Below are 15,998 nucleotides of genomic sequence, written 5' to 3' on the forward strand. Positions count from 1 at the left end.
AACAGAACATAAAATTAAAACTGAACTTTACATTTTAATTTTGTCCCTATTATTGCTTGGGCATGAATAAAAAGCCTTTAAAAAAATATATATTTACAGATTCCTTTTCAAGCTTGCCTTTATATTTTAATATTGTCAGTCTTGACTCAAGATTATATTGAATATGAAATGTCAAATCATAAATTTAATTTTATTTTTTAATTTGGCCGGAATGATGCTTCATCACGTTAAAAATGAAAATGAAATAATGTTTTAATTTTTATTTTAGCATTTAATTTTCAAATTTGGGACATATTTTGCAATTTTATTTTTATTTTATAATTTAATTAATTATTTTATAATTTAATGAATTAATTTAAAAAAGACCAAAAAAACATTCCATACCAATCACCCCTACAACCCTGAATTGAACATTATTCATTATTAAAATAATCTCATTCCTGCCAGCATTTTTTAGGTTGATTTTCACAAAAGTTTCACAAAATGCCTTTAGCAAAAATTGTCTTCTAAAAATATATAAACATACAAATATATCAAATGAAAGAACAGAAAATTTGCTTTCAAACAAACAAATAAACAAACAAAACTGAAAAAAACTTTTATCCTATCTTCGTTTGTTCTCTTTTATAACCTCCTAAATAGGTAGATGTCTTCAAAAATACCAAATTTTGGACAAAAAGCTGAAATAATTGCATTTTTGTAAAGGGATTTTGTTAGAGATCAGATTCAGAACGATGATCAAAACATACATGGATTATCAAAACAAGTTGTTTTGATTCAGTTTTTTTATAAACTGGCTAAGAGTGCAATCATTTGGATAATAGATTTACTCTTCAGCGTCACTGGCAGGGAATTGTTTCTCTTTCTTTTCTATAGTTAAAGTTTACAGTATTAGTTAGAGAATCTTTATGTCATCTACACTGCTGGATTACATAACGTCACTGAACCTGGAACGATCCAAAACCCAGGATAAAGTGATTGAGTGAATGTGGTCTGGACTTTGTGTATGAGTTTCATTGTATCAGAGACGCTGTAGAAGGACAGAGATCCTGTACTGTGATCCACATACACTCCTATTCTACAGGAGCTCAACACTACAGGGAGATTAGTGTGTTTGTTATTGTGAAGGAAGAAGCAGCTGGAGTTAGTGCAGTACAAACTCCAGGACTGATCATTAAATCCAAACCAACACTCATGACCCTCTGCCTTCCTGCTGATGCTCTTATATGACACTGATATAAACACCTTATCACTCCACTCAACCTCCCAGTAACAGCGTCCACACAAACTCTCTCTACACAACACCTGACACAGCTGATCAAATCTGTCTGGATGATCAGGATACTGATGGACTGTCTTAGTGTTAGTAGCCGTTCTGTTCCCATCAGACAGCTGAATGAATTTATTCACTGTGTTTGAATCCAGTGTGAACTGCTTGAAATCTGGTGAAGATAAACACAAATGACTGCAGCAGTTTAACAAAATCATCATTGCAGATTTATTGCATTTTTCCAAAACCTACACATTTCTATATTTGTATTTACTCCTTCAGTGCGCACTTATTTACTTTGTTTCTACGCAGTTATTATTAGGTTTGAGATTGTTAAATATAAATATATTTGTTTAAATGCCATCATTACATTTTTAGAGTTTTTAGCAGTGATGCAGTTTTATGTAAAAAAGGCATATAAAAATAAAGTTAACCCTTGTGCCTTGTTCAAATTTACTACCTTTCGTGTTGTTAGTGGATGAAAACATTCACCAAATTCAATGGCTATAAAAATGTATAAGATTAACACTTTTCCTTCGTTTTTCATAAATCTGTTAATCAACCTCAGTACTAATCAAAACTACCAAATCTTCACAAAAATTCCATGATTTTAACCCTTTAATTGCCAAGTTTATAAGGTGTGTCGCTGATTTGGGGAAAAAACACACACAAAATTACCGTTTTTCGATGTGGGAAGTGATTGTAAACTGGATTTTTTTAAAACTTTTTCACAGTTTTGGGCATGCCAAAGATTGGTTAAAACATTGGCTTTGAAGCATTTTTAGTTTTTGTGTAGCATCAGTTTTAATTTTTTTCTCCCTCATTTATTGTTAGTATCTGTTTTTGCCCCATTGACTTCCATTATAACTACATTTTTTGATTGCAGAGCTATGACACCTTTTTATCATGCATTTTCAAATGTTGGTGTTTTTTCCTTTTGCTAAGATGCAGGGGCGATTTCAGGATTTTATAAATGGGGGGGGCACAGGGGGGACCAAGAACCAGTCAGGGGGGGCCAATCAAAAAATTCAAATGAAAATAAATACTGGTTTAGAAAATATTAAGCATGGTTCTTGTGCAATGCCACGTGCTCTAATATAGATGGTATTAATTTTTTGTATTTTGCATGGATTAAACAACAGTTCTGTTCCAGAATTGTTCACTTTAAATAAATTGTCATAATTTACTCATCCTAGAGTTATTTCAAACCTGTATGAGTTTTTCTTCTGCTGAACACAAAATAAAATATTTTGAAGAATCTTAGTAGCCAGAAAGTTGATGAACCCCATTGACTGCATGTTATTTTGTTCCTACATATGAAGTCAATGGGATCCATCAACTGATTTTGGTTACCGGCATTCTTAACTCTTTTCTTTTTTGTGTTCAGCAGAAGAAAGAAACTCATACAGGTTTGAAACAAGTTTAGGTATATGACCGTTTAAATTAAGTGAACTGTTCCTTTAAGTAGGCTATCTACATTGCGTGTAGCTGGTATTAGTTAACATTCTGACATATCAGGATTTTGGGAAAATATTAGCCTACTTAAAATTTGTTTTTCTACTCTGTCTGATCTGACTTTCATTGTTTATTAGCCCATATTGTATTTTAACAAAAATGCTATTTTTTACATATTATCTGATATGTTGTCAGACAACAAGAAAGAGTTTAAGCTAGTGACTAAACACGACCCAATAACACCTCGTGTTTAATCCAACCAGCTGTTACTTTATACTGCTAAAATCCTAATTTAAATGCGACATTGTCTGATACAATTTACATTGAAGAGCTGATACGAGGTGATTTCGGATTACCTGTGTGTCACATGCAGGGTTGCTCTTCTCATCTGATTGTGCTTATGAGCGCTTTTAATTTTAAATGCGAGTGTTAGTTTTATTGTAGATCGCGTATAGCGCAGACAATTCAGTGCAAATTCAAAAATATCAGAGAACTGGTCCAATTGTGCGGTGGGTGTCGTGGTGTCTCTTTCCTCCTGTTTTAAAAACGCGCAACTACTGTGCTCGCTTCGTCTTCGCATTCGCGCGAGTCTCAAATCAAACAGTGATTGACAACTGGTCCAATGGTGTGGTGGGTGTCTGACAACTGGTCCAATGGTGTGGTGGGTGTCATGGTATCTCTTTCCTCCTGTTTTAAAAATGCGCAACTACTGTGCTCGCTTCGTCTTCGCGAGTCTCAAATCAAACAGTGATTGACAGCTCTCTGGTCCAATGGTGCGGTGGGAATTTTCAGGTTGACAGTAAATCTAGCTGGCCCAATGAGATTGGAGGGGGGGCACCAGGGGGGGCCAATCATATTCCAAGGGGGGCCGGTGCCACCCCATGCCCCCCCTCTAGACACGCCCCTGGAAACATTTGGGGCAAATTGTTCATCAAGTGTGCTGTAGTTCAAGATCAAGTTAAAATGCATTCAAGTTAATAAAGTTTAAACATACACAAGTTAAAAACACAACTTACAGTCTAACTGTGACCCAAACAGGTCATCAAATACAAACAGTTGTTGAATTTGTATCTCAGTGTTGTCTGTAAATAAATAAGTGGATAAAGACTAAAACAGAACATGACTCTGTGACATTTACATAATGTATACAAATCCTATATGACAAAACACAGAGGATATAAATGAATAATGTAATGCTGTTTTATATTTATTATCTACTGCTTCCCTCTGTTGGTTGAAGTTTGTTCCTAAACTCACTTTACTCGATTATAATCACTGTACTAGATGATGAACATCATTTATAGATACAGGACTGTGTGTGTGTGTGTATGTGTGTACCTGGTAATTATCACGTTGTGGGGACCAATTGTCCCCACAAAGATAGGAATACCAGTATTTTTGTGACCTTGTGGGGACATTTTGACGTCCCCATGAGGAAACAAGCTTATAAATCAAACAGAATGATGTTTATTGAAAATGTGAAGTAGTAGAAGGGTTTCTGTGATGGTTGGGGTTAGGGAATGCGGTAGGTAAGGGGAATAGAATATACAGTTTGTACAGTATAAAATGCATTACGTCTATGGAATGTCCCCACAAAACATGGAAACCAGAATGTGTGTGTGTGTGTGTGTGTGTGTGTGTGTGTGTGTGTGTGTGTGTGTGTGTGTGTGTGTGTGTGTGTGTGTGTGTGTGTGTGTGTGTGTGTGTGTGTTTAATACTCACTTCTTCATTTTCAGATTTTTATTTTTTCCAATAATCTTGTCCCAATCACCCCTACAACCCTGAATTGAACATTATTCATTATTAAAATAATCTCATTCACCGCCAGCCTTTTTAGGCTGATTTTCACAAAAGTTTCACAAAATGCCTTCCAGAAAAATTGTCTTCTAAAAATATATAAACATACAAATATATCAAATGAAAGAACAGAAAATCTGCTTTCAAACAAACAAATAAACAAACAAAACTGAATTTTTTTATCCTATCTTCGTTTGTTCTCCTTTACAACCTCTTAAATATGGGTAGGTGTCTTTAAAAATACCAAATTTTGGACAAAAAGCTTTCTTTTCTTTAGTCAAAGTTTACAGCATTACTGAGAATCTTCATGTCATCTACACTGCTGGATTACATAACTTAACTGAACCTGAAATTATCCAAAATCCAGGATAAAGTGGTTGAGTGAATGTGGTGTTGACTCTGTGTATGAGGTTCATTGTATCAGAGATGCTGTAGAAGGACAGAGATCCTTTACTGTGATCCACATACACTCCTATTCTACAGGAGCTCAACACTACAGGGCAGGGCCGGAGTGGGACTCATTTTCAGCCCTGGAGTTTCATGCCTAAGACCGGCCCACTTTAGTTCATGACTGACTATTGAAATAATATCTTTAAACCCTCAGTAGTATAAGTCTGCAGTAGTGCACTGTTCTCTGCAGCCTTGCAATTCACTGTATTTTTCAAATCATATTCCGTGCAAATGCAGTAAACAATTATAATTTTTGCCATAATCATGCAGCTCTACCATAAGACCATAATATTACTAAAGTAAACTTATTCAAAAACTTAAGGAAACAAATGTGTTTGTGTTTTCCTCTATATTTCTATTTCTAAAAAATTGTGAGTCTTGAGATTAACTGTTGGGTTGATAGCGTTTGGAAACCCCTGATATATACACAAGCAAGATTTATCAAGTATGCATTGGAAACAAATGGAAAAAATCTGTATCTTTTTTTTAGTACTTAGATCATGTCTATTGCTAAATAACGTAGGTCTACATTGTGTTAAAAAAAGAAAACATCATGGATATACTTTTGAAACTACTTTTTTCAAATAAACTAATGAGTTTTGCATCAAATAGATTTTTGTTCCTCTTAATTGCAATAAACGATGAATAATGACTATTCATAGAGAATTCATCTATGACTTGGATAAAAAAATACTTTTTGTAAATTCTTTTCCTTTTAGAGGCCAGCCCGTTTGTATTAAGACGCGCTCAAGTTTATTTAAAATATAATAGACGCGCGGCCGGCAAGCGCACTCAAAAGACGCGCTCAAGTTTATTTAAAATATAATAGACGCGCGGCCGGCAAGCGCACTCAAAAGACGCGCTCAAGTTTATTTTAAATATAGACGCTCGGCCGGCAAGCGCACTCAAAAGACGCGCTCAAGTTTATTTTAAATATAGACGCGCGGCCGGCAAGCGCACTCAATATAGACGCGTCTGAAACAAAACTCGTGTTCAAGGAAGCGCTTTGAGAACCAGAAGACAGCGGCACGTCCTGCGTTTCCCATGCGTTTAAGATGTCAATGAACCCTAATGCAAGAATTCTTCCAATAAGTGGTCGGGACTCGGGACACAATCAACTTGTGCAGAAAGCGGCGGGAACATCTCTTACCCGCAAATACGCGTCATCCCGGTGGCATGACAACACCGGCCCTCGTGGCCAAAAAAAAACAGACCGGCCCACCGGGAATCCTCCCGGTTCTCCCTATGGCCAATCCGGGCCTGCTACAGGGAGTTTAGTGTGTTTGTTATTGTGAATGAATGTGCAGCTGGAGTCACTGCAGGACAAACTCCAGGACTGATCATTACATCCAAACACACACTCATAACCCCTTCCCTTCCTGCTGATGCTCTTATATGACACTGAAATACCGACACCACCACTCCACTCAACCTCCCAGTAACAGCGTCCACACAAACTCTCTCTACACAACACCTGACGCCGCTGATCAAATCTGTCTGGATGATCAGGATACTGATGGTCTGTCTTAGTGTAAGTAGCCTTTCTGTTCCCATCAGACAACTTAAAGTATTTATTAACTGTGTTTGAATCCAGTGTGAACTGCTTGAAATCTGGTGAACAGAAATGACTTCAGCAGTTTAACAAAAATCATCATTGCAGATTTATTGCATTTTTTCAAAACCTACACATTTTTATATTTATATTTACTCCTTCAGTGCGCACTCATTTACTTTTTGAGGTTTGAGATTGTTAAATATATAAATATATTTGTTTAAATGCCCTCATTACATTTGTAGAGTTTTTAGCAGTAATACAGTTTTATGTAAAAAAAAGGCATATAGAAATAAAAATAAAGTGAAGCTCCTGTGTAGCAGTAATAAGTTGGAAAACATTTTGAAAGGTCGATGTTTTGATTTTGAGTCGTATACATATTCGGAACATATTCGTTTATCTCAAGAATACTTTACCGTGACGACTATTGAGCAATACTACCACGTGAAACGATTTATCACTGCTAAACACCCAGTGTTAGCATATAGCCCGCTAGCATCAACAAACAGGTGCCGGTTTTAGTTACCATTTTGCCGATCTAATGGCGGACTCATCCACTGTATGCTATTCAGACCTGTCCTCACCTGAGCGGGAAGCTGTGGAGCAGTTGATACCCGGTTATCGCAGATCCTACGCGAAGTACAGCGCCCAGTTCACCCAGGCTCCAGACATCCACAAGCGACCGAGAAGTGCAAAAAGCGAACACCCTACGCGGTGCAGCTTCACGGACCGCGCTCGAGGGAACAGAGATGCCATCGCCCAGAATGAAAGCGATCGGGAAGCCGTGGAGGAGCCGCTGCCCGGCCGTCGCAGATTCAGCTTGCCTCACATCACACTGGCTACAGACGTCCGCAGGCGATCGGGGCGTGCTGCGAGTGAGCTTCCCTCGCGATGTAGCTTCACGGACCGCGTCCAGGTGACCGAAGACGCCATCACCCAACATGAAAGCGGTAAGACTCCGCTTGTTATTGTAACCTGCATTACTTGCCACATGTACAGTTTAGCTTCTTCCATCAGCACAGAGGGGTTTACTTGTGCTAAGTGTATTGAAGTAGTAAGGCTGACAGAGAAGATTGCAGAACTAGAAGCGCACATCCAAACGCTAGTTGATGACAGCAATACCGCTAATGCTACAAACGCTAATACCGCTAATGCTACAAACGCTAATACCGCTAATGCTACAAACGCTAATACCGCTAATGCTACAAACACTGTTTCGGGTGCGCCTAGTGTTAAACGTAATACACATAGCTCGGTTCCATCATCTGAGTCAAGGGGGCCGACTAACTGGGTGACTGTCAGGCGGCAAAGTCGTTTCCGGTGCCCACCCAAGACCCCCCTGGTAATTTCAAACAGGTTCGATATTCTAAGCAACACACCGATTGAGACGTCTGTTAAAAGTGCCTTGGTCATTGGAGATTCGATACTTAGGAACGCAAACATTGAGGCACCAGCCACCATAGTCGATTGTATACCGGGAGCCAGGTCCTCAGACATTAGATCAAAACTTAAAGTGCTGGCTAATGCTAAGCGTAAGTTTTCTAAAATTGTTATTCACGCCGGCACGAATGACACCAGACTCCGCCAGTCGGAGATCACCAAAGATAATATTAAAGAGATATGTGAAATTGCTAAAACAATGTCAGACAATGTAATATGCTCTGGTCCCCTCCCCGCCTACCGGGGGGATGAAACTTACAGTAGATTATTGTCTCTTCACGACTGGATGTCAAAATGGTGCCCTCAGCATAACGTAGGGTTTATAGACAATTGGAAGCATTTTCGGGGGAGACCTGACCTGCTAAAGAGAGATGGCCTCCATCCATCTCAGGAAGGAAGGGCGATTCTCTCTATAAATCTGACCAATAGTCTTACTTCGAATACAGTCTGACTATCCAGGGTACAAGTCAGACAACAGACGGATCGGCTTAACCGTCCATCTGTTAGCTGCCGTGATATGTCAAGATCACTTATATCCCAGCACTTCGAGTCAATCTTACCAGAATATCAACACATTTCAACTGTATCTGTTCCCCGAACAAATAAATGCAGAGCACCGCTTGCCACATCTGCTACAAATCTGACTAATATAAAATTAGACAACAATACTTTAACAGATGAACCTCGAATGTTAAAATTCGGCCTTCTTAACATTAGATCGCTTACCAATAAAGAACCTATTGTCAATGAAATAGTTACAGACCAAAACTTAGATGCACTCTGTTTAACAGTAACCTGGCTTAAAGCAGACGACTACATTAGTTTAAACGAATCCACCCCACAAGACTATTATTATAAACACGAACCTCGATTAAAGGGGAGAGGGGGTGGTGTAGCTACAATATACAACAAAATTTTTAAAGTAAACCAAAAATCTGAAGTAAAATTTAAATCATTCGAACTAATGTTGTTAAATATGGAAATAACCGATCGTAACCACAAACAGCTCTCTTTTGCCTTAGCTACAATCTATAGACCTCCGGGCCACCATGCAGATTTCCTTAAAGAAATAGCAGATTTCCTGTCTGAGCTTGTAGTCACTGTAGATAAAGCTCTTATCGTTGGTGATTTTAATATTCATGTGGATAACCCAAAAGATGCACTAGGACGTGCATTTATGGATGTTCTAAATTCTCTCAATATTAGACAAAACGTGACAGGGCCAACGCATACTCGTAAGCACACATTAGACTTAATTCTGTCACTCGGGCTCAATATTAATGACATCAAAATATCACCTCAGAGTGATGCAGTTTCTGACCATTACCTTGTGTCATACACTGTACTTCTAGATAGGATCAGTCAATCCACAACATGCTACAGATTAGCCAGAACAATAATTTCCACCACTAAAGATAGATTTATTAGCACTCTTCCAGACCTGTCCCAAATTAAACATGTAGCAGATAACTCTGACGATCTAGATATTGTAATAGAAAACCTAAACAATGTCTGTTCTAACACATTGGATGCCGTTGCTCCCATTCGAAAAAAGAGAATCAAAGAAAAACCGCCAGCTCCATGGTATGATCATCACACCGCAGCACTCAAAAAGGCAACTAGGAAAATGGAAAGAAATTATAGAAGCACAAAGTTAGAGGTATGGCGTGCAGCATGGAAAGAGATATTAAAACCGCCAGATCTACCTATCTTAGCAAGCTTATAAATGAGAATCATAATAACCCTCGTTTCCTCTTCAGCACGGTTGCAAAACTGACTAGAAATAAAGAACAAACAGAAACCAACCCGTTAGTTCACTTAACACTAGACTACCATACGAACATCTTGATTCATTTAAACCTACTACAATAGATGAGCTCTCTAGACTAGTTACATCATCCAAATCATCATCCTGTATATTAGACCCCGTTCCCACAAAATTGCTTAAAGAGGTATTCCCTGTAGTGTCAACCCCGGTTCTAAATATCTTTAACTCATCGCTAGAAATAGGATACGTTCCAACAGCTTTCAAACTAGCAGTTATTAAACCGCTGATTAAAAAACTGCAGCTTGATCAGGGAGAGCTTAATAACTTTAGACCAACCTCAAATCTCCCTTTTCTTTCGAAAATATTAGAAAAGGTAGTGGCAAGCCAGTTACGCACATTCTTGACAAATAATAGTACATATGAAAAGTTCCAATCAGGATTCAGGCCCCACCATAGCACAGAGACAGCGTTGCTTAGAGTTACAAATGACCTCCTATTAACATCCGATCGTGGTGAAATCTCAATTCTTATATTATTAGACCTTAGTGCAGCCTTTGACACAATAGATCATACAATCTTACTCAATAGACTAGAAAACTATGTTGGTATCAGTGGTCAGGCGCTAGCCTGGTTTAGGTCGTATCTAACCAATCGCTATCACTTTGTTTATGTAAACGAGGAAGAGTCATATCACTCCCTGGTTAAATACGGTGTACCGCAGGGATCGGTTTTAGGTCCTATCCTGTTCTCGTTATACATGTTACCTCTAGGAGACATTATCAGGAAACATAACATAAGTTTTCACTGCTATGCGGATGATACCCAGCTTTACATCTCCTCACATCCCAGCGAAACACACACGTTTTCTAAGCTAACAGACTGCCTTAGCGATGTTAGTGACTGGATGGCACATAACTTTCTTAAGCTGAACTCCAATAAGACAGAGATACTTATTATTGAACCGAATCGCTACAAACATAATATGTCAGATTACAAGTTGCACATAGATGGCTGCACTGTGGTGCCATCTTCCACGGTTAGGAACTTAGGTGTGATGTTCGACAGCAACTTATCCTTCGATAGTCATATCGCCAACGTTTGCCGCACAGCATTCTTCCATCTTAGAAATATCTCGAAAATACGCCATATACTGTCTACATCTGACGCAGAGAAGCTTATCCATGCTTTTATGACCTCTAGAATAGACTATTGTAACTCGCTACTCGGGGGATGCCATGCAAATCAAGTAAACAAGCTTCAGCTAGTTCAAAACGCTTCCGCAAGGGTACTTACTCGATCTAAAAAGTATGACCACATAAGCCCAATTCTGGCATCTTTACACTGGCTACCAGTTAAACATCGCATACAATTTAAAATATCACTAATCACCTACAAAGCTTTAAATGGCCTAGCACCCTCATATCTTAGAGAATTACTATCAGAATACAATCCATCACGCACACTACGGTCGCAAAATTCTGGTCTCTTGATTATCCCCAGACTATCAAAAGTGTCTAAAAGTGGAAGGTCATTTTCCTACTTAGCCCCTAAGCTCTGGAATGATTTACCAACCGATGTCCGAGAATCAGACACAGTCGATAATTTTAAATCTAGACTTAAAACTTTTCTCTTCAACAAAGCATTCGCATAATTTGTCTAGTAAAAGTACTTAACTCGAAATAGTTATCTGTACGGAACAAAGCACTCGCGGTCATAACACAGATCAACCAAATAAATAAATAAAAATCTTATCTTAACCTATAGTCGGATTGCGATTTTGGAACTTTCGTGTTCTTGTGAATAGTATGCCATACAAACCCGTTTGCCACTGAACCTGCATTAACGACGACAGTGGGGCCTCCAGCCTTAGTCAAACGGGTTGGCACGTATGGTTGGGTTGTGATTTTGGCGCTTTCTTTGTATTGCAAATAGTATGCCATACAGACCCGTTTGCCACTGAACCTGCATTAACGACGACAGTGGGGCTTTTGGCCTTAGTCAAACGGGTTGGCACGTATGGTTGGGTTGTGATTTTGGCGCTTTCTTTCTATTCGAATAGTATGCCATACAGACCCGTTTGCCACTGAACCTGCATTAACGACGACAGTGGGGCTTCCGGCCTTAGTCAAACGGGTTGGCACGTATGGTCGGGTTGCGATTTTGGCGCTTTCTTGTGTCTTGTGAATAGTATTCCATACAGACCCGTTTGCCACTGAACCTGCATTAACGACTACAGTGGGGCCTCCAGCCTTAGTCAAACGGGTTGACACGTATATCAGGTTGCGATGTTGGGGTTTTTTCGTGATCTTGTAAATAGTATGCAATAGAGACCCGTTTGCCACTGAACCTGCATTAACGACGACAGTGGGGTTACAGGCCTTAGTCAAACGGGTCGACAGGTTTCATTTTCCCTTAAAAATCGGAAGGTGACCCTTAGTTACCATATATACCGTCGCAGTGGGCCCCCAATTTGCAAAATCCTCAACTGTGGATAATATAATTATGCCGCAATAGTTAGTCTGTCTGAAACTAAGCTGATTCAACCACATCACTGTGTGACACTTGCATTACATGTGAACGGCCCCTACGCTAATATGATTTTGTTTTTCTCTCCCTGTCTCGTCCCTGGGTCCCATTGACCCTGAGGACAATGGGACAAACAGACCCAGTTCCGGTAGATGTGAAAGTCGGCACACCTCTGATCTACTGGTCGTCCTTCAACGTGATGCCCAGCTGATGCCAGACCAACGACCACCGGCAGGACCCGCTTAATATCCGCTTAATATCCGCTTAATCTCTGCTTAATCTCTGCTTAATCTCCGCTTAATCTCCGCTTAAGCTCCTTATCCGTTAATATGTGTGTATATACATGTATATCTCCCAAGGGTTTTTCCCTCCTAGGACTTTTATTTTTATTTCCTCGGCTAAACAACCCGGGGTTTTTGTTTTTTTTCTCCTAGGGGTTTTTTTACCCCGGGGAGGTAGCCTGCTTTGGCTTAACTTAGCTTCTTCTTCTCGACGTTACATTAGTAATATGCTCGCTCATAATGTCGCGTCATAGCCGCAGCAAATTTGACTGCTTATGCTATTGTGTATTATGTTATGCTATCTGTCGTTTTTCTGTGCTTTTACTGCTTCTATTAATGTAAAGCTGCTTTGAAACAATTGAGTATTGTGAAAAGCGCTTTATAAATAAAATTGAATTGAATTGAATTGAATAAAACAGAGATCTTGACACTGATATAGGGGCGGTTTCCCAGACAGGGCTTATATAGTCCCAGAATAAAATGCTACTTTATTTGCAAAACACACATTATTTTAACATATATCAGTGCCATTATATTGTCTCAAGATGCACACCAATATAGTTTTTTGTAAGGTTTGTTTGAAAAAACTTCTAAATAACTAAGGCCTAGTCCTGGATTAATCTAAACCCTGTCCGGGAAACCACCACATAAGAGTCTGAGAGTAAATGAATATCTGCTACTTTACCTTCACCAGATATCTTCTCTATCTCCTCTCTACAGAAATCCTCCAGTTTGTCTTTCAGTTGAGAGAGAGATTTTCTCACATCATCAAAAGAGAGAAGAGAGCTGAGAGTAAATCTGTGTGAGACTGAAGACTCAAGAGCTGCAGACAGAGACTGAAAACCCTGAAGAAGAAAAGATTACAAATGCAAAGACAACGTAAACATTCAACATTAAACACATTTATCATCTTATAAAATAACCACCATCATAGTAATATAAGAAATGAAGTCTTCCAGAGATCCTGCTAATGTTCACTGTGTTGTATTTCAGAGTTGTGTTACCTGTAGGAAATGAATGTTATTGTCTGTTTGTGAAAACTGCTTCAGTTCAGCTTCTCTCCTCCTCAGATCATCAATCTCCTCCTCCAGACGCTTCATGACTCCTTCAGCTCGACTCACTGCAGTCTTTTCCTGATCTCTGATCAGTTGTGTCACCTCAGATCGTCTTCTCTCAATGGATCGGATCAGTTAAGTAAAGATCCTCTCACTGTCCTCCACTGCTGTCTGTGCAGAGCGCTGTTAGGACAAACATTACAATCAGATCCATTACAGGTACATCAGTAAAGATCTCCATCACTGGAGGAGAGTCATGAATCTCAAACTGATCTTCAAGCTGTCAGCAGATGTTTTTCTGTTCAAAACTCACCGCATGAGAGTCCACAGCCTCTCTCAGCTCCTGAAGCTCCTTCTCTCTCTCCTCAATAATCTGATGTAATTTTCTCTGTCTCTCTCCCAAAACTCTCTGTGAGATAACAAATAACTATAAAACCTCAAAGATATTACATTAAACTGCATGCATGTAATGTTACTATAATGATATTTATGGTTATTATTCATTACTGTTAGCATTAGTGCAGTGTCTGATTTCAGTTCATACCTGTTTCTCAGTTCTTTCTGCTACAGCTGTCACAGTATCATGGTTTTTATGTTCGTCCATCGTACACAGATAACAAATGCAGTGTTGGTCGGTGCGACAGTAGATTTCTAGTTCTTTATGATGTTTTGAGCAGATCATCTCATGAAGTTGTCTGGTGGGATTCATCAAATGATGCCTCCTGTCATTGAAGAAATTCTCATGTTGTTTAAGATGATTTTGACAGTAAGACTTCAGACACTCCAGACAGGACTTGACAGCTTTGTATTTTCTCTCAGTACAGGCGTCACACTCCACATCTCCAGCTTCAGCATAAGAGTCAGCAGGAACAGCAGTCTGAAGTTTTGTCTTCTTCAGTTCCTCCACCATTTCAGCAAACATCACATTTTTAAATAAAACAGGTCTTGGTGTGAAGGTTTGTCTGCATTGAGGGCAGCTGTAGATTCTCATCTCATTCTGATCCCAACACTTTGTAATACAGCTCTTACAGTAACTGTGTCCACAGGGAATGGTCACTGGATCCTTCAGGAGATCTAAACACACTGAACAGCTGAACTTCTGAGCTTCTGCCATATTTCACTAATATACAAACAGCAAAGTGAGACAGTCGCTTGAAAAGTAGTTTCCTGGTTTTGTGTTAAGAGTTGTTTGCAAAACAGGTTTGTCTGTTAGGTGTGACTCAGCTGCACTTTTACTTTCATTTTTTGGCCAAACCATATGAAGTGTTTGTATTAAATGTATTACATGTGCAATCTAATGTAAACTAAAGCAGTGTTTTAAAGATGGAAACATTATAAAAAATATATAAAAATAGACTACAGAAAGTGAAAATCTGAAGAAATAAATTAACATGCCAATAAAAAAGGTAGATATAGGGAAAAATAAAAAAGGCCAAAGGAATTGGAAATACACAATTTCGAAATATTAACACCATCTCACATCAGACCCGGCGCCAGACACAAATTCACGGACGGGCATTTCATTTTTTAGGGGGGGCACAAATGAGAGCAACGTCACTGCAATGCATAATATCATTAGTTATGCATTAAGTGGACAAAAAAGCGAGGAAGAACTAACATACCTCTCCATTAACGCAATACGGAGAAGTCGTAAAGATTGGACCTAGCTTACTGAAGCAATCTAAACGCAAATAAAACGCGTCGCAGGGCTCGACATCAACGCTTGTCCGGTTAATATCAGAGACAAGTGGATTTTTTAAAAGGCCAAGTGAAAGAGAATTTTACTTGCTCGACCGAACAAGTAGCCTAGTCTGATTAAAAAAACGCCAATAACAATCACCAAAACAGGATGATGATTCTGCATCCTTTAATCAACGGCGACCGAAAGTGCATAATGTAAAAACGCAAAGTTAAACAAATAAGCACAGCAAACACAAAGTGTGTTAACAAAGTGGGTTAAACATACTGCGGTAAAAATGTGGATTTTTTAATAACATGATACAGTTAAGCAGAATCACATCACGGTTGAAAATGTGACCGATTTAATGACAGTTCACTACAAGTAATTAATATTAAGCCACTTACATTTTAGACGCAATGTTGACTGTTTTTGTTGTTTCAGCAGCGAAAATAGTGAAAGATAACAGCAGAACCATAACGTGTCAGTCTCACTGCAGGCAGCACTCAATCGTGTCTTACATTAAGCGGTGGTGGCGCGCTTAGCAAACAACCAAACATTTCCACGCTCACTACTGGCAAACCAATCAAATTCGTTTAAAATATATATTTTTTTTAATCCGACCAAACACATTTTTATTTTTATTCATGAGTTATATATGTACAAAACAATAACTTTTAACAGTGGCCTATTGATAAAAACATGGAGCTGGTGAACAGGTGAAGG

The 15,998-nt window shown here is 38.9% G+C and overlaps 1 protein-coding gene across 1 annotated transcript; it reads right to left on the bottom strand.

The window, feature by feature from the left end:
* Window positions 1-915: 915 nt before the first annotated feature.
* On the bottom strand, window positions 916-14,749 carry LOC129426160 (E3 ubiquitin/ISG15 ligase TRIM25). Its single transcript, XM_073863871.1, has 6 exons — window positions 14,139-14,749; window positions 13,908-14,003; window positions 13,544-13,711; window positions 13,225-13,384; window positions 6,383-6,583; window positions 916-1,442 (listed from the first exon to the last, which is right to left on the bottom strand). The coding sequence occupies exons 1-6, from the start codon at window positions 14,706-14,708 to the stop codon at window positions 916-918; spliced, it is 1,722 nt and encodes a 573-aa protein (XP_073719972.1). The 5' UTR covers window positions 14,709-14,749.
* Between the last annotated feature and the right edge of the window lie 1,249 nt (window positions 14,750-15,998).

The sequence above is a fragment of the Misgurnus anguillicaudatus genome, chromosome 25 (genome assembly GCF_027580225.2).
Source record: "Misgurnus anguillicaudatus chromosome 25, ASM2758022v2, whole genome shotgun sequence".
In the NCBI taxonomy this organism is placed as follows: domain Eukaryota; kingdom Metazoa; phylum Chordata; class Actinopteri; order Cypriniformes; family Cobitidae; genus Misgurnus; species Misgurnus anguillicaudatus.

What these genes read in the sequence shown, in the direction of transcription:
- LOC129426160 (XM_073863871.1), bottom strand. Translation starts at nt 14,708, where the DNA reads ATGGCAGAAGCTCAGAAGTTCAGCTGTTCAGTGTGTTTAGATCTCCTG. An exon ending in CAGAAAGAACTGAGAAACAG is followed by an intron (nt 14,004 to 14,138) that starts GTATGAACTGAA and finishes GTTATCTCACAG; the next exon opens with AGAGTTTTGGGAGAGAGACA. An exon ending in AGGCTGTGGACTCTCATGCG is followed by an intron (nt 13,712 to 13,907) that starts GTGAGTTTTGAA and finishes CGATCCATTGAG; the next exon opens with AGAAGACGATCTGAGGTGAC.